This window comes from Rattus rattus, chromosome 3, assembly GCF_011064425.1.
Source record: "Rattus rattus isolate New Zealand chromosome 3, Rrattus_CSIRO_v1, whole genome shotgun sequence".
NCBI lineage: Eukaryota > Metazoa > Chordata > Mammalia > Rodentia > Muridae > Rattus > Rattus rattus.
Window position 1 is genome coordinate 78,361,125 of NC_046156.1, and position 24,603 is coordinate 78,385,727.

Genomic DNA, 24,603 nt, shown 5'->3' on the forward strand with positions numbered 1-24,603 from the left:
TTGGGGTGTGAATTAGTGCTATAATGCCAAAAGACATACTTTTGCCTCAATTTCCTGATTACTAAAATTGGAATAAATAATACCTTATTTAACAACTGGAGAAAATATATTAGATAATATAATGAAATGTATTTGGAATAATACTAGGCATATGGTGATATAATTATGGAGATCTTACCCAATATTTTTGACAAAGTTGTGGTCAGCATAGAGTGTTTGCATGCTTTCCAACAGTGTTTTAGCAGATGCTTTCTATACTGCTTAGGTGACCTTCTTACTTGCTTTGTCATATCATGAAAAACACAAGAACCACTCTGATAGGAACACAGCTTTTTCTGTATAGAGCATACGTTACAGCATTTTCCTTTTTGTGGCAGCTAACATGCCAACTTTTCAACCTGATTCACCATATTCTTACAAAATACACGTTGAGATTTTAGTGTTGTGATATGGTCCAGTTTAGTTTAAGAAGTAGGATCAAATAGGGGGAAAACCTAATCTTGTCTTATGTTGAGGAGGTCAGAAGTTTTGTATGCAATTTAGAACTCATTTACCTAATTCTTCAGATCTTTAGAGAAAAAAAAACTTTTACAAGAATTTATTCAAGACTGTTGAAAATATGAGCAAAGGTTGGATTGATTTCTTTTTTCTTTTCGTTCTACTGAATCATGGGTTTGAGAACTCAAGTGATGTTGAGAACTATGGGAATGACTGATGCTTCGAAAGGCATCAGTGCATAAGTGAGCTATGGAGAACTGGAATTACATTTGAATTTAAAATGTATTTATTAGTGATCCTGACTGTAAATTTGGCAAGTACAGTTGATAATAATAAGTGCTCAAAATCTGTCCTCAAAGTTGTAGCAGATGGAGCTGTTGTTGTAGAGTGTGAGGCTGATTTGAGTTTCTTAGGGATCCTTCAGCAGGCACTGCTCCTTCGCCTCATAGTGGACATACCGTAAGCACTCTTTGCTCTCCTTTGGATTTTCCCCTTCCTTTCGGTAGTGACTTGAAATGAGGCTAAGACCCAAGCAATGCCAATTCTTGTTTTGATGCCTGGTGGTGCAACATGTAGCTATAATTGTCTTCCCTCATTAGAACAAACATGTTATGTATATGCTACCAGTTGCTAGTAATGTAATAATTTTGAAACAGACCAGGGTTCTTTATGAAGCTACTCTAGCCAAAAACTGTAACCCCAACGGTTCACATGGTTCCACTCTTTATTAAGTATTGGGATGAAATGCAATTTCTTTGTTCTGTTTTAGATTGACATGAAATTGTGTGTCACTCAAGGGTCGCCAGCTCTGAAGAAATTAAGTTGTAGAACTTGGAAAGATAGGTTCGAGAAGCCTGCCTACTTTAAAATCAGTTTAGTCTCCTAAAAGTAAGCTGATAACACGTCAGCCTTTCAGCTTTCACAGAGCTACTAAGTTGAGCTTAGTGAGGACTGAATAATCTTTCAACATTGATTCTTACACATGGTAGAACTCAGGAGTTCATTAATTCTTATAAATATGCAACCTCAGTGTGCAAAGTGATGAAGGCTGCTTGTATACAGGCTGCAGAGCTAAGCTGTCCCAGACTAAGTTGGAAATTTGTATCAACTAAAATTTCTGTATGAAAACTACGATCAGAGCAGGTGTATTGTGAAGAGTAGAGACTATTCTGTAGACAAACACTCTACAAGCACTTGGTTGATGCTTGGTGAAATGGCTGCTTTTGTCAGAATGAACCTTCTGTCAGGAGAGAGATGATATGGTGAACAGTTTTATTAAATCTTAGTCACAACTGACAGGCATAATTTTATAGGGTAGCTAAATGTCTTTGCTGCCTAAGTGCAGTATAAACCTATAGAGATTTGAGAACAATTTTGATGAGTTCATTGAGATGGTAACTTCTCTGTAAATAAGTCTGGACCTGTGTGCCTGGCTACTGTTGGGCATTGGAAGCCAGATGAGTAAGGAAAATATTAAGTTCATTGCAGATATGTGGTGGACAGTATATTCCAAAATTACTCCCAACAGAGCTCTGCTGAAGTACTTCACAATTTACAGACTTCTGATTTCCTGATACTTGTCTGACTGACCTTCCTGTGGCTACTTTCTTAGTAAGACAGAAATATTCAAGTGTCTAGAAAGCACTATCTTGGATACTTTTGTACCAGCTCTTCACTTGCTGTCTGGTCTTTTATTTGCATTTCAGTGAGGCTGATACTGAGTCATTTGGTAATGCCAGTGTTAGAAGGAACATGTTTGACTCAGACCTTTAGCTGATCAAAAGGAAGCAGAGGGTGGAAAGCCAAAGAAGAATATGGGCAGTCAGTATGTAAATATTCATCCTATCCTATCTGTCTAGCCCAACTTTCATACATACCTGAAATCTGATGAACTGTGCTGTTTGTTTCTTCAAACATCATTCACTGTAATTGCATCTATTGTATAATTTACTGTTAAAGTAAGTTGGCTTTAGTAGCCTCGCATATAAAATTTAAGTCATTACATTCAACCTTTTAAAAAATTGTACTTTTACGTGTATGAGTGTTTTGAGTGCTGCATGTATGGAAGTGCACTGTGTGTGCAGTTCCTTGCAGAGGCCAGAATGAAGTATTAAGTCCCCCGGAGCTACAGTTACAGATAGGTATGAGTCATCTTGTGGGTGCTGGTAATTGAAGCAGTGTCCTCTCAAGAGAAGGGTGCTCTTATCTGCTCAGCGATCCCTACAGCACCTACAGTCTGTTTACTTACTGCTAGAGGAGTGGGGAGGACAGAGGGAAACAGCACTGAAGTTCAGATGATGGAGGCTTCAGTTTGAGGGGTTTTTGTTTTGTTTTGTTTTTTTTGCTGATTGGAGAAAAAAAAAAAGACAAGCTTGATCCTTGACTAAGAAGTTAGAGTAATTAAAAAGTAAATATGAACAGAATCCAAATACATGTTTCCTGAATCAGAGCTTATCCTTAATCCTCATTAATTTCAGGAATTCAAGTTGATGTGTGTATTATTTCTCTTAGAACTTAGAATTCTTTATCAATGTTTGTATCATGTATTCTGTGTCGTAAATCTTCCTTTCAGGTAAAGTACATCTTATTTTTAAAAAAATTGTTTTTTACAGGTTTGAGTAAGAATTTTAACTTTTTGTAGAATTCTGGCTTATAACTATTGAAACATTTTTCCTTAAAGATGATAGATTTATCATTACTAGAGAACAAAACATCAGAAATGTTTTCTCCCAAGAACACTTATACTAATCATAACTTTACTTCTCATTATAGCTAGAACGAGTAAATTTGTCTGCAGCTCAGACTCTGAGAGCCGCTTTCATTAAGGTGAGGCACAATAACTTCTTAACGTTTATTAAACTGTTATGTGTAAATGTACATACTGTGATTGTTGCTGGTTTTAGATTACTTAGACATTTCTTATGGTTTGGTCTATTATATAAAGCTCTGAATACTTATTAAAGGCAAACAACAGCAAATGGTGTTTCAAATGGTCACTCTTAGACTTGTGTTTTTAACATTCTTTTTTCTATTACTTCTTGTTTTTAAAATGTAAATTCATTATACTTCATACAGCTTAATGATGAGATATAAAAGCCCCCTTCATATGTTACAGGCTAGCTAAGGTTTCTTTGAGAATGTAGTTACGACATTTCAGTGCATTTCTTCCTTGTCCTTAGACCTGAGCCGTTGAGTTGTTCATTACTGGTGACATGTTGAACCCTCGGAAGTATGACTTGTTCAAACAGACCTGTTCTGAGGATAAAATGTACACAGGTTTGGTGATGACATCATTTTAAAATTAGCAGAAGTAGTAAGAATTAGTAGCTTAGTAGTAAGAATTCATTTCTTATACACTATAAAAACAGTTTCTCTATACACAACCTCTAGAGAAAAATTAAGTGTTTACTTGATTTCATATTTGTTCTCGGTATATTTCTGTTGTTTAGCCATACTCTAGAGACTGTACATATTGAGCATATTGTTTTAAAATGTTATGTGCCCCCCAAATTAATTTTTATTTACTTAGAAATCCTCATCATTAACTAAAATATCTTATTTTGAAGTCAAAATATATTAATGTTTAAATTAAGAATAAGTTTAAATTTTTAGTAGCTGTCGCTTTAGTGATATACAAAACACTAGTGAAACAATGTATCCTTGAGAAATTTTTTTTATGACACTGTAACAAAAATACAGTTGTAAGACCAAGACAGATCTGCATATCTGGATTTCCCATGGATACATTACATTTATTATCCACAGCACTCATATTTTAGTGTTGTTTTACTTCATTTGTTTATTTACTGCTGAGCTAAAGTCTTAAAGTTACACAAGTCTAGCCTTGATCTTCGACCTTCCAATGAGCCTGGTCTCAGCCCTCCCAAGTACTGGAAACTATAGGCATCTACTATTCTGCTTCAAGTTCACAACAATATTTCTTACTTCCAAAAATGGTGAAGATTATTTAAGGGAAACTGGACCTCATATTAAGCAGTGATTTATTGTTGACTGTTTAAGCTAGTTAGATCTCAAATAAAACTGAAGAAAGCTATGCAGGAAAGGTGAGTTTGAGAAACTGGAGAGAGAAGTCAAAGGTTCTAGGGGACCTAAATTCAGCTCCAGGCGCCACAGCAGGAGGCTCCTGACCTTTTATACCTGCAGCTCTAGGAGACTCTGCCTCTAGCCTACTCAGGTACTCACACACTTACTTACCTGCAACCACATAATTAAAGTAATGAAAATAAACTTTAAAAACGTTCTTTTTGGAGCTGGGGAGATGGCTCGGCGGTTAAGAGCACTGACTGCTCTCCAGAGGTCCTGAGTTCAATTCCCAGCAACCACATGGTGGCTCACGGCCATCTGTAATGGGATCCGATGCCCTCTTCTGGTGTGTCTGAAGGCAGCAACTGTGTACTCATTAAAAAATTTTCCTTTTGAAATGACAAAAAAATTAGTGAACTACTTTTTATATCTGTATTTCCAGTTGTATTATACAGTATTTTTTTAGTCACATCATATCAAATTGCCTGTTTTTATTTTCAGAAAAAGAAAATAATCTTCTCAAAATAAAAATATATCACAATTTTTATTAACATATCCATTTTGCTTGATTAGCAGTTACCTTGCTTGACCTTCTTGTCAGCTGCCGACATGGTATGCTGTCTCCTACATTGGTAATCTATGAAACTATGCTTTTACACTGTGGTCTGTTTTTCTCTTTCATTAGAGTCTTTACAAAGATTGAGTACCCATCAAGTTCCAGGTTCAGATTTATCAAGAGCAGATAGCGTCTCTGATCTAAGAGCAGAGGTTTCAAATGTATTGATTGAATTTGAGTTTTTGAATATTTGGCCAGGACTTGATCCTTCACAGGGATCACCTAAGACTATATTAATACTACAATTCATAACAGTTGAAAAATTACAGTTATGAGATAGCAAAAAAATGATTTTTATGCAACATGAGGAGCTATATTAAAGGGTTGCAGCACTAAGAAGGTTGAGAAAACCACTGCACCAAGACATAATTTCCAACAGTTGTGCCCAGCTGCCCTGCAAACCTAGTGGGTTGTGTAAAGTGTTTTAGAAAAATGAGTACTGTGAAACTAACATCTGTTTACATTGTGAACTTCTTTAGAAGTAGTTTGTGATTTCAACATACTAGATTGATCTGCATTCTTTTAAATGATGTCCTGTCTTTGCAGAACTACTAAAAGCAAGTACCAGAAAGAGGAAAAAAAATCAATGTGTAGGGGGAAATGAGAATGGTGGTGCCAATCTAAGTCCAGTGTTTGAGAAACTACAGTGCTCAGGAAGTGCAAACATCCCATTAATTAGTACATAGCCTTTTTTAGCAATAGATAAAATATTGTCTATTTTGTTGTGTACAAAGTTTTGGGATAACTCTGTTATTAGGACATACCACTTCCCTAAGATATTTGTACTACCTAAACTACAGAATAAACTGCATTTGGTTCTCAGCTCTGAGAACTGGGAAAGCTCAGGGCCTCTGTGATACTTCTGCATTTTCCACTGCTGACCTTTTGCTGTGCCAAATCAAACTAGTATTAAAAACTTTGTGTGCAGACTTAGATTTAATTCTTTCAGCACTTTAACTTAATTAGCAAGCTGTTTCTCTGCAGTTATTTCCTGTAAACACCATGCCCCCAAGATAATTCATTATGTAGGTGGACTTAATGCTACTTGGACAAGGAAGATAAACAACTGTTATGAAATAAGCATCTAGTATAATTTTTGGCAGTTCAGGAAACTAAGACTATAATAGCTCATTTAACCAAATTTGAATAATTTTTCTTTTGAGGGTTACCTTGACGAAACAGAATTTAGATGCTGCAAGAACAGTGATCCATCCCATGTGTATATTTTGTGCCTTTCCCCACTTCAGTTCATAACCTCTGAGGTTTTCCTACTTGAGATCTCAAGAGTGTTTTAAGAAAGTGATGAAACACAAGAAAACTGTAACCTCGGTGACATTAGGATAGAACTCCAGAGTCAGAGAGGTTAATTGTGTTTGAAACTCAGGAAGCAGAATGAGTGTCATTGGATCAAGATTAGAAATTATGCTTCTACATGATTATTGGGATAAAAGAAAAACTGTTATATAGATTTAATTGGCAGGCATCCTTAAGGAGACACAATTTCAATTTGATTAAAAAAAATTTAAGTAATGGAATAGGCTAAATTACTGTGAAAATGGAAGTACAAAACTTGCCTTTATATTCAGTCTTGGCATGGCTAGATTTTAGTGCCCTAAGAGATGTGCATTTATTTATAATGCTCCACATTATCTATCGTGCTCTGTCTGTAACTTTCCAGGGTACTCTAGAGGGCTGCTGGGAAGACTCCATGCAGAAATGCAATTGTCAAGCAAACCTGATGTGCAAAATTCAATTCCCCGAGCCCACGCAAAGTGGGAGAAGGAAAGTGACTCCCCGGAGCTGTCCTATCACTTATACTTGTACATGGGTACTTGTCTATGGCCAAGCAATGCACACACACACACACACACACACACACACACACACACACACACACACACACACACAGTAACAATAAATAAAAAATCAAATTTCAATGAGTGATAATTTAAAAACCATTGAACAAAATTTCTTGCTATAAAACTAAAATGAGAAATGGAAATTATTCTATGAAAAGTAGGTAAGTGAATAAATCAATTTTACTTAAAAGTGCAAAAGCTACCCTAGTGTTTTATTTAGCTTTTCCTGGCATTTAATTCTAATACAACACATATTCCAAAAACATTTGATGAGTTATTATTGCCCATCTAAGATGAAATATTATATATGCTAAAATGTCTCAGTGTATTCATGATAAGAGCAATCTATGATAAAGAGATTTTTATCATTGTTAGGTTGACTGAGAGAAGACATAATGGAAAGGCAAGGAATGCTCAGTGCGTCTGTGACTTTGCACATGATAAAAGCTTCTGACGTATAAGTTGAGCCAAGCTGATGGTGCCCTTAGTGGCACCTGTGTCACTGATGCTTTCTGTTCTTATAAGTAAATAAATTCTTAACAATTAATTTTTAGCTTTAAAATGCTGATCACATTTCTGTGTTTGAAAACTAGAGATGTTTTTTACAGGAAAACATGAGAAGTGTAAGGATCTTTTACCTTTTTATTGATTCTTTATGAATTTTGCATCATGTATGCCAGTCCCACTTATCTTCCCATCTATCCCCTTGTATCTGCCCCTTGTCCTTGAAACCTCCCTCCAAAATAAAGAAACAGACAAACAAAAAACAAAGCATGGGAAGCATCTCATTGTGGAAGCAGTAGGATGCCACAGTGTTTCTCACAGTATATCCCTCTGTCACAGAAGCCAGAGATCTCGAACCAGACAGTTGACTCATTACATGTTTTTCTTGCAGGCTGAAAAGGAAAATCCAGGCCTCACACAAGACATCATTATGAAAATCTTAGAGAAAAAAAGTGTAGAAGTTAACTTCACTGAGTCCCTTCTTCGTATGGCAGCTGATGACGTAGAAGGTACCAGAACGAAGACTTGTGTTTAGTTCCTCCATTCTTGAGAAGCACTTCCTTCAGATCATTACCAGTTGTCCCCATTCCTTCATGCTTCTTGTGATGGTAGTGGTCATTATCTGTAAAAGGAAACAAGCAGACTCTTTAACTTTTCTGTATTTGTCAAATTTAGTTAAGTGACATATTTGTTGATACAACATGCTTTTATCTTTTTACCCATTAATACAGTGATCGACAAATTTCAAATTCACTGAAAGTTGTGAGAAATATTCTGTGTAGCATTTGAAAGAAGTGAGCCGTTTTTAAGTTGATGAGCTTCCTACTAGACAGTGAGCCTGGTAGGAAGAAGCCTTTTTATCTACAAGTCTGACTGAGACGTCTTTTTAAAAGCCATTCTGGGAGCCCAGCCTATATGTTGGGCTTGTATTGGCCTTTGTTTTCAAATGAAATTTTAAGAATATACTGAAAATTGTAGGAAGTTTGTGGTTATATATAATGAACTACAGTATATTTCACATTGTAGACATTTTAATATGAGCCCAAGTCTGTTCAACACGATGTGGTTTTAGTATGATGAGCCATAAAATATTCTACACTATAGTACATTCAGTGTTTTAATATTATTGCCCATCATATATTCAATACTAAAGGAAGCTTAATAAAGTAGGCTGTAATACATTCCACACTATAGGGGTTTTAAGTTTCTGAATTCACCTTTCCTTTTTACAAATATATAAATGACCTACTTCTTCTATATGAATGTCATTATTTAAGATCTCACGGGACATGAATACAGAACATCAGGACTCATGAGTTAACGAAGCCTCCTTTCTTTAAATCAATGGATGGGTGGATTATTTAAGATTTTATTACATTTCCCCATATATCTCAAAGATGTGTAGTCTTACTCTGTTTTACTTTAGAAATTATTTATTTATTTTTACACCTGACCAAGTTGAACTTCGTTTCTGTTTTCGGACTAAATGACTGTCTTCCCACTCTATCCTTTCTTTAGTCTGCATTGGGAGTTGTTAGATTGAATTTGTCGGAGTCACATGACATTTTTATTGTGTTTCTGTTTTATCAGAGTACATGATTGAACGACCAGAGCCAGAATTCCAGGACCTAAATGAAAAGGCACGGGCACTTAAACAGATTCTCAGTAAGATTCCAGACGAGATCAATGACAGAGTGAGGTTTCTGCAGACAATCAAGTAAGCGAGGTTTTTACTTTGATTTATTTAAAAACAATCATTAATTCTGTTTATTTTGATAGGAATTTTAATTAAAATATTAAGTTGTAATAAAACCTGAAATTTTGAATGCCATAGACTTTGGACATAATGGCCTCAGAGTACCCTGACTTTTTAGAATGTTTAAGTGGCAATAATGAATCAAATAACTTAAACCATATAAATTAAACTTTATATGGAAGTTTGAATAGGTCTGGCCCCCGTAGACTCATTCTTTGAGTGTTTGGCCCATGAGGAATGGCACTTTTAGGAGCTGTAGCCTTGTTAGGGTAGTGAAGGCCTTGGAGAAAGATCGTCCCTGTGGGGGTGGGCAATGAGGTCTGAATGCTCAAGCTCCTCCCAGTGTGGAAAGACAGCCTCTTCCTGGGTGCCTGCAGAAGACTAGTCTCCTGCCTGTGTTCAGATCAAGATGTAGAATTCTTGGGTCCTCCAGCACCAAGTCTGCCTGCATAATGCCATGCTTCCCACCATGATGGTATTAGACTGAACTTCTGAAACTGTAAGTCAGCCAACTAAAAGTTTGCCTTTGTGACCTTAGCATTATGTCCTTTTACAGCAATAAAATGCCAAGACAGTATATATACAAATTCTGTAAATAACCTGTATATTTCAGACAAAAGCAAATGCAGGCACTATGTTGGTAGCCAGAAATTCCCAATGTTGTTTTCATTTCAAAAGTGGCATAAATCATCGGAATAAATGAATATATAGATGTGAATGGAGTTTTTTGATATTTACCAAGTTGAACCTCTAAATCCTTGCTTTTGGGTTATAGGTTAAGTAACAAGGGCTAAGAAGCTGGGCAGCAAAGGAGTAGTCAGTTCTAGAGAGCTGGGTGTCAGACTGAGCCAAGTAAGTCACAGCCTCTTGAGAAAAGCCAAGGCACAGGTCTGGAGGCAAAGCTGAAGCAGAGGCCATGGAGGAGTGCTGTTACCGCTGGCTCATGATCACTGTTACACCCTTCATGACTACCTCCCCAGGAGTAATTCCTCCCACACATCAGGCTTCAAACCGAAAATTCCCCCCAGGTTCACCATAGCTGATGTCATGGATACATTTTCTCAACTGAGGTGTCCTCTTCTCAGAAGACCCTAGCTTGTGTCAGGTTGACAAAATCACCAACCTAACACCTTTGAGGGTTGTACTAGTGAATGATGGAAACACTTTCTAGCTAAGTGTCTGTGGTAATTCTCTTCAGCCTCATAGCTAGAAAGCAGCACAAGCTGGAATAATTGTATCTGCAATTAATGTAGTGCTTCGGGGAAGCCATAGGTAAAGGTTTCTGGGAAGCATAGTTTTATTAGCATGGTTATGTGGCATAGGCTAAATTGTGTGTTACTTTGAAACCATAAAAAGAAACCACATGAAGTAAGTGCTAGTTTTGTGCTCAGGAATATCCTGTTTGACGTTCACTACAAAATGCTCTGTTCAATGTTTGGAGCATATGTTTTGAGTGATAAGGAAAGAAACAAGATTATGTTGCAGCATAAGCACTTCTTTGTATTAATATGTTAATGATATAGTATTAATAATTATTTCCCTGAAAGATGAGGAGAATGAGCCACAAAAAAAAGTAAGTTATATTCCTAAGGGTATAGAGCAGCATTCTCTGCTATGTTCCATTCCTGTATTGATGTTGATCTAATCATGTGCAGACAGGCTTCTGCTATTTGAATAAATGTGATAATGATATCTTCTATTGAATGTCAGTAGACTAGAGAGGAGTATTACAGTGTACACCAAGGCAGAAAGGATAGCACCAGAAATGGCATCTTCATGATAGTTTCTGCCCTCCAAGGCAGTGTTTCTCAATCTGTCCGTCAGGACCTCTTTGGGGTCACATATTAGATATTCCACATATCACATATTTACATTAGGGTTCATAACAGTAGTAAAATTATAGGTATGAAGTAGCAACAATATAATTTTATGGTTGGGGTTCACTTAACACGAGGAACGTGTTAGAAAGATTAAGAACCATTACATTAGGAAGTCTCTTTAACCTGCTGTGGTTTCTAGGAAATAGAGTGCAAGTCACATTATGAGCAGTTAAGGTCCTGATCAATCCCTTGAGAGTTTGCCTGTAGTTTTTAACAAAGGCTTAGGCGTTGCAATTTTACTTCTACTTTTTGAATTCACTAATAGAGTAACGACAGTGGAAATGTATTTTGAATACATTTCAGGATTCATTTGTCTTATGTTTTTGGATGTTCATGTTATTTGGGAAAGGAGAAGTCAATCGAGTATGAATAGCGCAGATGGCTACAATTTAGTTTTTTTTAACAAATCATACTTTTTCATATTTAAATTAGTAATCCTACTTTCCCATATTTTGCCACCTTTAAGCCAGTATGACCTACTGTACCAAATTTTATGGGAATATAAATATTGCTGTCAGTTATCACAGATTTCATCTGCTGTAAATTATTTATATCTAAAAGAGTTATTTTACCTCAATTCTTTATCTGGTTCACTGGCTAAGTATTCCTTTGTGCTGTTATGTTCTTAGGTAATTTGCTAATTCTCAGGTGATTACTAATATAATTCAATGTCCCTAGTGCAAACCTTGGTGCTGTAAACAATGTTATACTGTCTATCTATGGATAATATATTCAATGTAAGTTATTTCAGGATGTTTTTCAAGAACATTTTTCAGCAGCTGGGTAAGTCGCCATGATTTGCCTGATCTTCTAGTAGCACATTCCCAAATAGCAGAGGATTGAAAATGTGGCTCATCCATACTTGTGCAGACTCTTAATTGTATTGTAATAGATAGACAGGAATACAAAGGTTATATGTATCAGTGGGAGCCATGTGATGTCTAACACATGTTTGCCTTGTGTAGACTTAAAAATCCTAGGTCGTTTTTGAAAAATTGGCATGTAATTGTTATGTATAGTCACTCTACTTACTATGCAGTACCACGCCGTAATTTGTTCCTGTCTAACTGTGACTTAGTACTCAATGATCATACTTTCCCTGTACTCCTTCCTCCACTCTCCCCAGCCTCTCCTCACAACCATTTACTTTCAACTGTTATCAAATCAACATCTTTAGACTCTCCTTTCAAGTGAAATTATATGGTATTGTTTTTTCTGTATGAGTTATTTCATCTAACAATAGTGTCTTATTCCATTCATATTATCATAGATTACAGGATTTCATTGTTTTTCACTGTTGAATAGTATCCAGTGTATCTGTACTGGGTTTTTCCATTCATCCAGCAGTTGATGAACACCAGACTTGTTTACTATTTTTTGACTATTTTGTGAACAGCTCTGGTGAACATGGGAGTGTAGAACATCTATTTGATAGACTTATTTCATCTGTGTTAGATGTGTACCCAAGCAGTGAAATGACTAGTACTGTTGTCCACAGTAACATGCTGATAATTTACACTCCCACCCTCAGTGTTTGTGGCTCTGCTTTTCTCTGCAGCCTTGCCAACATTCCTTACTTTGTGTTGCTATCACTGTGGCTGAAATGATGGCTTATTATGCTTTTGATTTGTGTTTCTTTGTTACTTAGTGGTATTGTCTTATCACCTACTTTTAGTGTCATTAGTTAGACACTGATGTTTTTAAAAATGTCTGTTTGAGTTTCTTGTCCATTTTTTAATCTGTTTAATTTTGCTCCAGTGTTTTATGTTTTTATCTGGTGGTGGAGTAATCTTGTTTCTTAGAATTTCTTGGGAGGTTGGAATAAAGGAGAATTTGGTAGTAATTTTGTTCATTGGTACATTGTTAAGATTTATTGCTCAGAAATTAAAGAGAGAAGATTCTCTTATGCTCAAGCCTTTCTCTGTGGCCCACATAGGGTGAAAGCCTTTTTCACAGTACCTGGCCTAAGGTCTGACTTTTTACAGGGTTGTCTTTGGCTTCAGACAGAGTCATTGCATGGAGCAGTACTCGAGTACTGTCTTGCAGCTGTGACCACCATACCACTAATCTCTGTCATGCTCCCAGACCCTGGGCAATGAAGACCACTGTATTGGAAGATTAGAACCAAGACCCTTTCTTGCAAAGTCTCCTGGTTTTCAGTATACATATAATCTGAGAAAATACTAGGTATCAGTGGTGCTCCTAGATTAGAGGTCTAATAGAGGAGGGTTCATGTTCCTAGGTTATTTAGAGCTGTTCAGTAAGCTCTGCTGACAGCACCGCCTGGGAAACTGCTCAGCATCAAGCATCCTAGGAAATGTGGTCTGTCACTCTGCTGGCTTTACGTTGAGAACTCATACCAGGTTTTGTTATGCGTAAGTCCCAGGTATACCCCTCCCTCTCTCTCTCTCTCTCCTCTCTCTCTCTCTCTCCTCTCTCTCCTCTCTCTCTCTCTCTCTCTCATATACAGGGCCTCAGTGTCTCTAGGTGCTCGCTTTTCCTCACTGTGGACTTAGACCTAACAGTGAGACAGAGCTGTCCTGTTCTTCCTCCGAGCTTATTCTGTAGAGCATAGCTTGTCCAGGCCGTTAGGCTCCTGGCCTGATGCTGTTCTAGCAGCTTAAGTTCCTGGCCCCACCAGCAAGTTACTAGGCTTTTGTCTAGCCCTGGGTCCTGATGCAGCTTTGCTAAAGCTGTTCCATCCCTGGGCCATGAACAATTTTCTTTTCTTCTAACTGAGAGGTACCTTGCTTTGCTCTGGGCTTCTTGAAGTTGAAAGACAAGGATGATGGATACCCTTTCCTTCCTATTAAGTGCAGCTAAAACCAGGCTCTGTAGTCACTCACCTGATTACCCTAGCTTTGTGCCGATATTTTGGTATTTGCGATGGCTCTGTGATTTGCTGTCTGAGGAAAGCCTCGCTAGAGACTGTGATTCAGCAGCTGTCATCATGCTCGCCTTTCAGATTCCCAGTTCTCAAAAGCAAAGCCCTTTCTCTTCTTCCTGCCTTGCTTTTCTTGCCAGATAAGTTAAGCCGTCTCTTTCTGAGCTCTCACTTGACCTGCTCTGTCCAGCCATTTCTGTTATAATCTCTTTCTCACTAGCCATGGCAACAAGTTAATAATTATTTTTTTTGTAGAATACTAAAATACGCTTAAAAAATGATGTTACATTTACATGTCTATGTGATCACTGTTACCTTCTTTATTTTAGTTGGCTCCATTGTGGATTTAGTGAAATTTTCTTTCATATGAAGATTTAACATTTTATATTGGTTACAAGTATAGTTTTTCTCAAAAATACAGCAAGGTTCAGTGACAAAATTTTACTAAATATGATGGACTATGCCCTTCACATCAAAGCAAAAAATTGAAGTTGTTTGAAAATAGAGAGGCCCTTCCATGATTTAGGCTGCAACTATTAAATAAGGAGCAGTGGTGGTAAATGACTAGGTGTTATTTCTGTGTGAAAATAATTCTACTCCACTAGGGAATGTTTTATGTTCTACCCTAATGTCAGTGCTTTGCATGTAAGAGATGGTGTATATTCATCATGTTTGGAAAAAATGGTGTTACTACTCCAGAATGAGCTGAAGTACTTCATGAACTCAGAAAATTAAGTATGCAAATGGATAGTCTGGCGTTGGTAGAAAGTGTGCCTTGTATGCATGAAGAGCAGGATTTATTCCCTAACAGTGCACTAAACTGGGAATGATTTCACTCTGGATATGAATCCAAGAGGATCATAGAAGTTCAGAGTTTTTGTTTACATGTAGAGTTCAAAGCTACCCTGGTTACTTGAGATCATGTCTCAAAAACAAAAAGATAATGGCTATAGATAGAGATGTAGATGAATAGCCAGCCATGTGGTGCATACCTTTAATCCCAGCCCTCAGGCAGAGGCAGGATAGATAATCTATGACAGTTTCTGACATACAGGCATACATAACAGTGGGGGAAGTGAAGTGGTATAGCATGATTCATAATTATACATACATATTTCTTGCAATGTAGCTGATTTTAAATATTGTGTTATTTCTTTTCAAACAGGGATATAGCTAGTGCAATAAAAGAACTACTTGATACAGTGAATAATGTCTTCAAAAAATATCAGTACCAGAACCGCAGGGTAAGTTGCTTGTTGTTGGTACCATAGATATGGGCTTGCATACAGTTGTTTTATGGCCTGTGGACTGAAGGGTGAGGGTATTGGGATTTGTCTCATTGCATTTGTCCTCAGATGTGGATGTGTGGTTATGTGAGTAAACACTTTACAGACTTACGGAGTATAAATCCATCCCATATTCATTGCCGTCTTTGCCCTTTGACTTAGCCTTCTGTGCTCTTCTTCTGACTTAGCTTATTTTTCTTTCTGTAAATATAGGCACTTGAACACCAAAAGAAAGAATTTGTAAAATACTCCAAAAGTTTCAGTGACACTCTGAAGACATATTTTAAAGATGGCAAGTAAGTATGGTCATTAATACTTTTCTACTATAATTAAATGAATGTTTTTGTAGGCTCTTGAAATTGAGCCAGTAAGAGGTCTCCATGGGTAAAGGCTCTCACAGCCTAGCCTCTCATCCACAGTTTAATTTCAAACACCCACTTAGTGAAAGGGGCGGAAAGAGAAAATTGAACATAGAAATTAAAACATAAGGGCTGGAGAGATGGCTCAGTGGTTAAGAGCCCTGACTGCTCTTTCAGAGGTCCTGAGTTCAATTCCCAGCAACCACATGGTGGCTCACAACCATCTGTAAAGAGATCTGATGCCTCTTCTGGTGTGTCTGAAGACAGCTACAGTGTACTTATATATAATAAATGAATAAATCTTTAAAAAAAAAATTAAAACATAAAATCAGTGGCTGTTGAGTTCTGTCTTCCATCCTTAATAGTCATCTTATTTAACAAAGGCAGCAGATTGGAGAGTGGTTACTGTTCTAACCACAACTGAAACCTACTTTAAGGATTTTGAAACTTTCTGAAAAGGATCAGATGCTAAACTTTAAACTGAACAAACTACCTGAATGCAGTTTGTTTGAATATTTGTTTTCTTGTTTTGTTTTTGGGTTTTTGTTTTTTGTTTTGGTGTGTGGTTTTTTTTTTTGTTGTTGTTGTTGTTTTTTTTTTTTTACATTTAGAGACGTGCAGAAGTCCTTTTTTGTTGTTGTTATTTTATTTATTTACATTTCAAATGTTATTCCCCTTCTTTGTTTCCCCCCCTGCAACCTCCCTATCCCATCCCCCTTCCCCCCTGCTTCTATGAGGATACTTAGCCACCCACCCACCCACTCTTGCCACACCACCCTAGCATTCCCCTACACTGAGGCATCAAGCCTCCACAGGACCAAGGGGCTCCCCTCCCATTGATACCAGATAAGGCCATCCTCTGCTACATATGCAGCTGGAGCCATGGGTCCCTCCATGTGTACTCTTTAGTTGGTGATTTAGACCTTGAGAGCTATGGGAAGGGTCTGTTAGGTTGATATTGTTGTTCTACCTATGGTGTTGCAAACCCCTTCAGCTCTTTCAGTCCTTCCCCTTACTCCTCCAATGGGGACCCCATGCTCAGTTCAGTGGTTGGCTGTGAGCATCTGCCTCTGTATTTGTCATGCTCTGGCAGAGCCTCTCAGCAGACAACTGTATCAGGCTCCTGTGAGCATGACTCCTTGGCATCAGCAGTAGTGTCTGGATTTGGTGTCGGCATATGGGATGGATCCTCAGGTGGAACAGCCTCTGGATGGCCTTTCCTTCGGTCCATTAAGCCAGTCTTAACTTATTACTTTGTACCAACCCTAAAATATTTGTTCTTAAACTTTAGTAACATCTAATGGAATAACTCTAAGTTAGGGTTCAAAATTGTATAATTTTAAAGGTTGTTCAGGTGCTGTCAAAGCTGCCAGTCCGTGGAAAAAGTAGTATGTAGAGTTTAGAGCTTAATAACAATAATTCTCAATCCTTTCTCCATATTAAAGCCATCCTGGGTCAGTTTATAAATGTTCATTGCCACAATTCCAGTTTGGAAGATTTCTACCTGATTGCCTAGGAACATTGCCTAAATGTAACCAGGTGGCATTGGAGTGCTCTCAGGCTAGCGACCACTGTGCTAAAAGGAAGATAAAGTAGCTACATAAGAGAGTACTAGAGATAGGACACCCTGAGTGAAGGAAGACAAACGCAAATGAGTATTTAAGAAAATTATATGAAAGTTGTAAGTGAACATTAGTTTTAAATTTATAGAAAACTTTCTGTAGAAGCCTGTGTAGATCTAGGGATTGTGTTTTGTGTATGTGCTCAGTATTTAAACAGATCTTATGGGTTATGACATCTGCATTATGGCTTCATGTGGGTTGTTGGCTGTACTTCAGTTAAGATGCTAGAAATTATATTGAAAAAGAAGTAATATATAAAGCTAGAAAATATTCCAAACAGCAAACATTCTTGAAGTTTTAAGATCTTATGTAAAGTAAAACCACACACTTATGATATTATTCTAAGATACCTTAAAAGTACATTGGTATAAAAATTGTACAGTCAATTTTAATGTTCAGAGAAATAAGTATTTTCATTTGTATTACAAATTAAAGATAGTTACATTAATAGTTTTATGTTCCATGTGCAAATTCAAGTAGTCTAGGAAAATGATGTTGTATGGCATAGTTTAATAAACTAAGTCCAAATAACCAAAGGTAAAATTTGCAAAAGGGTATACTAATTTTAACTAGTCAAATATAATGAAAGTTAAAAGGAAATGATATTTCACTAATCTAAAATTTTAGTATATGGATTATTCAAGCTTGATACTATTTTTCCGACCTCCTTAGCTTTAAATAGGCTTTTGTTTTGTTTAAATATGTTTACTCCAAATGGAAAATTGTTAGTTGAGCAAGGTCTTTGAAGACATCTTGGACTAGGGAGACAAATTCTCATTGACTCAACTGGGTTATTCCTGACCCCTCCTATGTGAAAAATCCAACCTTCAGCCCTGGTACAGAGAGACTGATAAGGCTACATAGTGGGGGACCTCACAGAACATCCTGGCACACAAATTAGCTTCTTCCCCTTCTCATATATATAACATCCTGCTCACAGTTTCCCCTTCTTGCACTTTCTGGTCCCTCTCCCAACCTCCCCTCTCCTTCAGATCAACTACTCCTCTGTTTCCCTTCCAAAGGGGGAGAGTGAGAGAAAGAGAGAGTATGAGTACAAGAGTGCTGGAGTTTTCTGGTCTCCCAGGGGATATCTACCAAAGAAACATAGCCTAACAAGATACAGAAAACTGGGACAAACTCTCATATCATGGCTGGACATGACAACTCAGAAGGAGGAAAAGAGTCTGATGTGCAGGCAAAAGTTTCAGAGACACCCCCACCCCATTGTTGGGAGTCCCACAAAAACAACAAGCTACACCACATAAAATATTTGCAGATGACCTAGCACAAACCCATACAGGGTCTGTGTTTGTTAACATCATGCTTTTGTATTTGTTGGGTACAGTACTAAATCACATGGTTTTAAATTAGATAAATTAGGGTGAGTAAGATTAGAAGTAGTTAATATTTCTTTATCATGCCCATTGATGCCACATATTATTGTGCCATTATACATCTTGAGGCTTAGTATCATGCATGCTTTGGCAGATCATGTCAACTGGAGACTTCGTCCGAATCATCATTTGATCATGTCAGACTTTATTTTGTTAACAGAATTTTTAAAAATTGTATTTTATTTTGTACATGCAATCACAGCTGAAGACCAATCTGAATCTTCCTCTTTGCTCAGTGATTTGTCTATCCTGTAAATGGTTGTTGGGGTAGCAACCATATAACCAGTCAGAACCACCAGGGGGCAGTGATTCCTAGACACTATAGTTATAACCCTAAGACATTAAATTCTAAACTGGAATACTCAGAACTAACTTGCCTTTCCCCTCCTTTATTTTAATGCTGCCATAATATGACATTAACTGTAAATATTTTAGTTTAAAATAGTGAGTTTGGGGAATGAAATTAATGATTGTTCTTTCTCTTTTTAAACAGGGCAATAAATGTGTTCATAAGTGCCAACCGGCTAATTCATCAAACCAACTTGATACTTCAGACCTTCAAAACTGTGGCCTGAAAGCTGTATATGTTCAGAGGTGTACTTCAGTGGCAGTATTGAACTGCACTTACCTGTAAATTTAAAGTTTGACTGTATAAATTACCAGCCCTCCTGAGGGGTCTAATCCAGGATGTTGAATGGGATTATCGCCATCTTACACCGTATTTTTGTAAAATGTAGCTTAATCATAACCTCACACTGAAGATTTTGCATCACTTTTGCTATTATCATTCTTTTAAGAATTATAAGCCAAAAGAATTTACGCCTTAATGTGTCATTATATAACATTCCTTACAAGAAATGTAAATATTGGTGTTTGTTTCTGACATTTTAACTTGAAAGCGATATGCTGCAAGATAATGTATTTAACAATATTTGGTGGCAAATATTCAATAAATAGTTTACATCTGTTAAACATTTCTTTACTTGAAAAAAAGATGCATATATATATGTGTGTGTGTATATATGATCAGAAGACCAAGACAACTTGGTATAATGTTAAAGATCTTCTAATGGGAGCTTACTAGCAGTTTATCAAATAATAAAGCAACAAGAATTCCTATTTTTTTGTCCTTAATCACTTTGAGCAAAATGTAGTCAGTTAAAATACTTTTGTTAGTTGTTACATATAAAGAACTGGATATTTTTTCACTATTTCCAATCTTTAGAGACCCGAGAAGAGAGTTCGGTCTTCAGTGTCTTTGTACTGACACTATCTGAATTGTAGATTATGGCTCCAAGAAATTACTTCGAGTATGCTAGGCCCTAATAAGCTTTGCACAGTGTCCCCAAAGTAGCCACAATTAATTAAAACTTGTAATAGTTGTATTGAGATTTTTATCAGTATTAATATAATATACACTCTTTAAATATGTATAGTTTGTTTCACACTAGAGAAGTTATTAGAAAACTATGTATTAGTATTCATGTTGAGTGAGTTTTTAATTATAAAATAAAGGGAAAATCAGGTTTTGTTCTTTTATAAAGAAATTAAATATTAAACTAACTCCATTGACAGATCTTTGCTATATGACAATTTAATTATTTTTGTTCCATTTTTAAAAAGTGAATTTTTAAAGATTGCTGTCATTGACAACATAAAACCACCCTAGTAAATATAAGTGTGTGTGAAAGCTTCCTTACTGAACAGAGAATTGATTGAACTTTTCCTACCTACGAATGTGTTTCTAATTTGATTTGCCTTTATTCAAAAGTGCAGAACCATTAAAACAAAGTGATAATCTTTAACATTTTCATCAAAAACTACTATTTATTGTTGGAAGATCTAAGGAAAGTCAAGTGTTTGACTTCCTCTGGGGATGAACACATATTGATGCTCCCTGCTCCAATCTGATGGTGACTTTCCAACTCTAGCATTTGTCTCCACATGGACCAGTGACATTCTACTGCAAGCAAAAGTCCTCTTTCCCCATCCTGTCTATCCCTTTATCTAGCTCTGTGTTTCTACCTAAATGTGAATGTTACAGGTTCATAAGGGTTTGTTTGTTTGGTTTTTTTCCTAGTGGTTTATATCACATACTTTGCTATTTAAATTTTATTTTATTTTTGGTAGATCACTCCTAGGTGGTTCCCATGCCCTGTGAGTTTTCTCTTCCATTTACATATGTTTCCAACTCCCCACTCCTCCTTAATTAACCTTTCATAAAAGCACTCCAAAATCTGTCATCAGCAAGTTCTTCATACAACTAGAAAGAAGTTGCTAAAAGTTTACACCTGGATCTGCGGTGTTTTCATTGCAACTAGGCCATCCAGCAGACCAAGCTGTGAAATGTATACCTACACACATACAAAGGTGTATGTGCCCATATATTGCTCTCAGAAATGGATTCAGAACACTAAGTCATACCTCCCTGCACCCTGCTTTCTGCTCTTTCTGCAACATACAAGTGGGGAGGAAAACCACTGCAGATGGCCCAGGACAAGAGACACAAAATGTTGAGAGTTAAAACTAAAAATGGCAAACAGAAGGAATTAGTCTTATTTTCTGTTGTTCACAACACTACTGCAGATTACGTTATAAAGAGATTTATTTAAGCTGACAGATCGGTCCAGATTTGAGAAGCTGGATGTTTTAGATGTTCGAGAATCACTGTGGGCCAGCCCAATAGTAATGAAGGACTGGTTTCTCCTTGTGAAGCTGCATGTATACAGCTCAACCTTGCTGATCTTCTTCTGCAAGCCTAACACTATCCAGAGGCTTCCCTGCCAAATTTCATGGCTGGATTAAGTTTCTACCCATTTAACAGCTTACAGTGACAGTCCCAGAAGGAATTTTGAGGACAAACATTTTTAAACCGTGATAGTCACCTTGCATGCATGTAGTTAAGTCTCTTCGGCTTTTGTTTTTGTCTTAACTGCACAGACCAAACTCGCCTTGACTACCTTTCTCATTCAGCTCCCAATCCTGGAAGAAGTGCTGTGCACCAGCGCACCTAGGGCTTCATGTATGTTCTCTAAAGTAGGTGTAATGGCAAAGCTTAGCTGACCCGGGAATTAACGGATCTACCTACCCTAGAAACAGTAGAGATCAAATTGTGTCAAAAAGCTCATCTTAGTTGTTCCACTCAGTGATTTTAAAACAATAATATGGAGTGGTGCGACCTAAGCTCAGGTATAGAACAGGCATCACTGTGACATCTCACACTCAACTACTCTAGTTCCTAATTCCCAGCTCCAGGCAAAAATGAGCTATCTTTGTCCCTATAGGTTTTCCGTTCTAGGACGTTTTCTACAACTATGCCTGTCTTAGTTACTATTCTATTACTTACTATGAAATGACAACATAACCAAGGTAAGTTACAAAACAAATAATTTAGTTGGGAGCTTGCTTACAGTTTTCAGAGAGTGAGTCCATGGCTCTCATGGCCAGAAGCATGTTGGCTGTCAGGCTGCTTGAACAGTAACTGAGAACTCACATCTATCCACAAGCAAGAGAGCAAGAGGCAGAGAAAGACAGGTAGAGGCACACACACGCACACAGAGCCTGACATGGGCTTTTAAAACTTAAAGCCCACTCCCAGTGATATACCTCCTCCAAGGCCATATCTAATTCATCAAACTTCCCCAACAAATATTGAAATACAGGAGCCTGCGGGAGCCATTTTCATTCAAACTACCACAATATGCTGTGCCTCTCAGCCTTCCCACTTAACCATGTCGGCGTGTCGGCCTGTGTGGTATACTTTATCCTTTCTTGCTGAGTAGCAATCCATCATGTTTCATACTTTCCTTTATCCATGTGAAAATTTGTTAGCCTTTCAGTTACATCTAATTTTTTCGGTGGAAATCTTGCTGTAAGACTTGAATTTTTGTTAGAGGGTACTTAGCATCAGGATTGCTGTTCAGTAACTTTATGTATAATTTCCACGTAGCTATGCTGTTTTATATCCTTGGGAGTAAAATATGAGGGTGCCATATTTTCTCACATCTTTATCATTTTAACAACTTTTTAAAATCTTTGAGCACATGTGTGTATGTGTGTATGGGGCTGTGTGTGCACACAAAAACAGCTGAGAATACGTGTTCCCATGGTGTATGTTCATGTATATGAGTGCATACTCACACTGCACATGCTGTGCCATACGTGCCATATGATATACATAGATGTCCTAAGACAACCTTAGATGTTCAACTCTACCTTTTTCTATTCCCACCTAACATCTTGGTGTAGATACATTGAGATGCCAGCCCTGTGCCTTTCTGTGGGTTCTGAACATCTAAATGCAGAACCTTATTCTTGCCCTGTACCTTAGCTCTCCTCAGCTCACAGCATCTTTTTATTTCAGGTAAGTGAAATGTTTTTATTTATTTACTAATTTTGAAAGGGGAGGATATTTTGTAGTATAGGCTAGCCTTGAATTCCTGATCTTCCTGTTGCAGTCCCCCCATGCAGGTGTATACTGCCAGCTAAAAGTGGCTTTAAGTGTGTGTGTGTGTGTGTGTGTGTGTGTGTGTGTGTGTGTTTGACAGTGACATTCCAAACAGTATTAGTATTTTAAACTATATAAAATGATGAAAAGAACATACATGATGCAGCACACCTGTGAAGGTAGAAGGAAAACGTACAAGAGTTGATTTTCTCCTTCCATCACATGGGTCCTGAGGCTTGAAGAGCTCGTCACCCTCTACAGCAAGCACCCTTACCAGCCAAGCCATCTCACCACCAACCTCCCTTTCAGTTTTAAAAATAGTTTTTGCAGAGTTGTGAAATCCAAAGTTCCTAAGAACTGTATTTTGGAAACTGAGATTAAGAGATAAACTTTCTGTTATTGGTGCTCCTTGGAGAACATACTGAGCAGCGCACTCTCCTCTGCTCATTCTCCTGTCCCATAGGCTGAACTGTAGGAAATCAACTAGCTGTGTCCCGTTCGTTCCTGCTGTGCTTACTGTTAGCTTTCAGCTTATGTTCAAGTACAATGACTTCTTTTGCAAAAGGTTCTGATGTTAGCTACAGTATGATCATCAAATGTTCTGAATGAACAAAAATGTCTGGCATTTGGCATGGTGAATCATGCCTTTTAATCTCAGTATTCTCGAGAGACTGAGGAAGAAAGATCATGAGTTCAAATCCAGCCTGGGCCACAACTTAAGGGTGAAGGCTTCATTCAGGCACCAGCGTTCTCCATCCTCAGTGAGTTGTCCTCAGGAGTGGCACCCAGCAGTCAGAGCAAACTTTGGTCTTCACAACATGCTAGGTGGTGTGGGATTTTCATGGGACCTGCTTGGCTAACAACTCAATTACATGCAACCTATTCCAGCCACTAGAAGCCTTGCCTGGTTATAAGACGTGGCTAGTTTTCTGGATAGGTATCACTTGCAAAAATTAAATCAAAATTAAATATATAATTTAAATGGACCTATAACTCTTTGTGAAATAGATGCAGTCTATTAAGTTTCCCAACACTCAAAAAGCAGAGGGGCAGATAATTTTAGTACAGAAGCCTATCAAAGAATAGTTTATGACAATATTGATCAAATTATTCCACAAAATAAAAACAAAGAACAGTGACCTGTTCATTTTATGAGTCCACAGTTACTTTGACACCCAAACCAAATAAAGGTTCAATAGAGACAAAGAATTAAGACCAATTTCCCTTATGAGTGTAGAGGTAAAAATACCCAATAAAAAACTTGCAAACCAGTTCCAAGAATATATCAAAAAGAAAGAAAAGAAAAAAAAGAAAAAGAAGAAAAGAAAAAAAAATATAGCAAAAAATCATCCACCATGAGCAAGTAGTCTTAATCACAAACATTCAGGGATAGTTCACTATATGAAAATCAGTAAATGTAGCCCACCATAAAAACAAACTAAAACAAAACCACA

General features: G+C 37.2%; 1 protein-coding gene across 2 annotated transcripts in view; it reads left to right on the top strand.

The window, feature by feature from the left end:
• The window catches only part of Pdcd10 (programmed cell death 10), a 42,078-nt gene extending 22,257 nt beyond the window's left edge, over positions 1–19,821 (top strand). The window contains exons 3-8 of one of the 2 annotated variants that reach the window (XM_032898238.1): positions 3,271–3,324; positions 7,913–8,030; positions 9,112–9,238; positions 15,207–15,285; positions 15,541–15,623; positions 19,196–19,678. In XM_032898238.1, the coding sequence (XP_032754129.1) occupies positions 3,271–3,324; positions 7,913–8,030; positions 9,112–9,238; positions 15,207–15,285; positions 15,541–15,623; positions 19,196–19,277 (543 nt within the window). In that variant the 3' untranslated portion in view covers positions 19,278–19,678. Of the gene's footprint in view, positions 1–3,270; positions 3,325–7,912; positions 8,031–9,111; positions 9,239–15,206; positions 15,286–15,540; positions 15,624–19,195 lie in introns of both variants that reach the window. The other variant, XM_032898237.1, reaches the window with a different exon arrangement.
• The last annotated feature ends 4,782 nt before the right edge of the window (positions 19,822–24,603 follow it).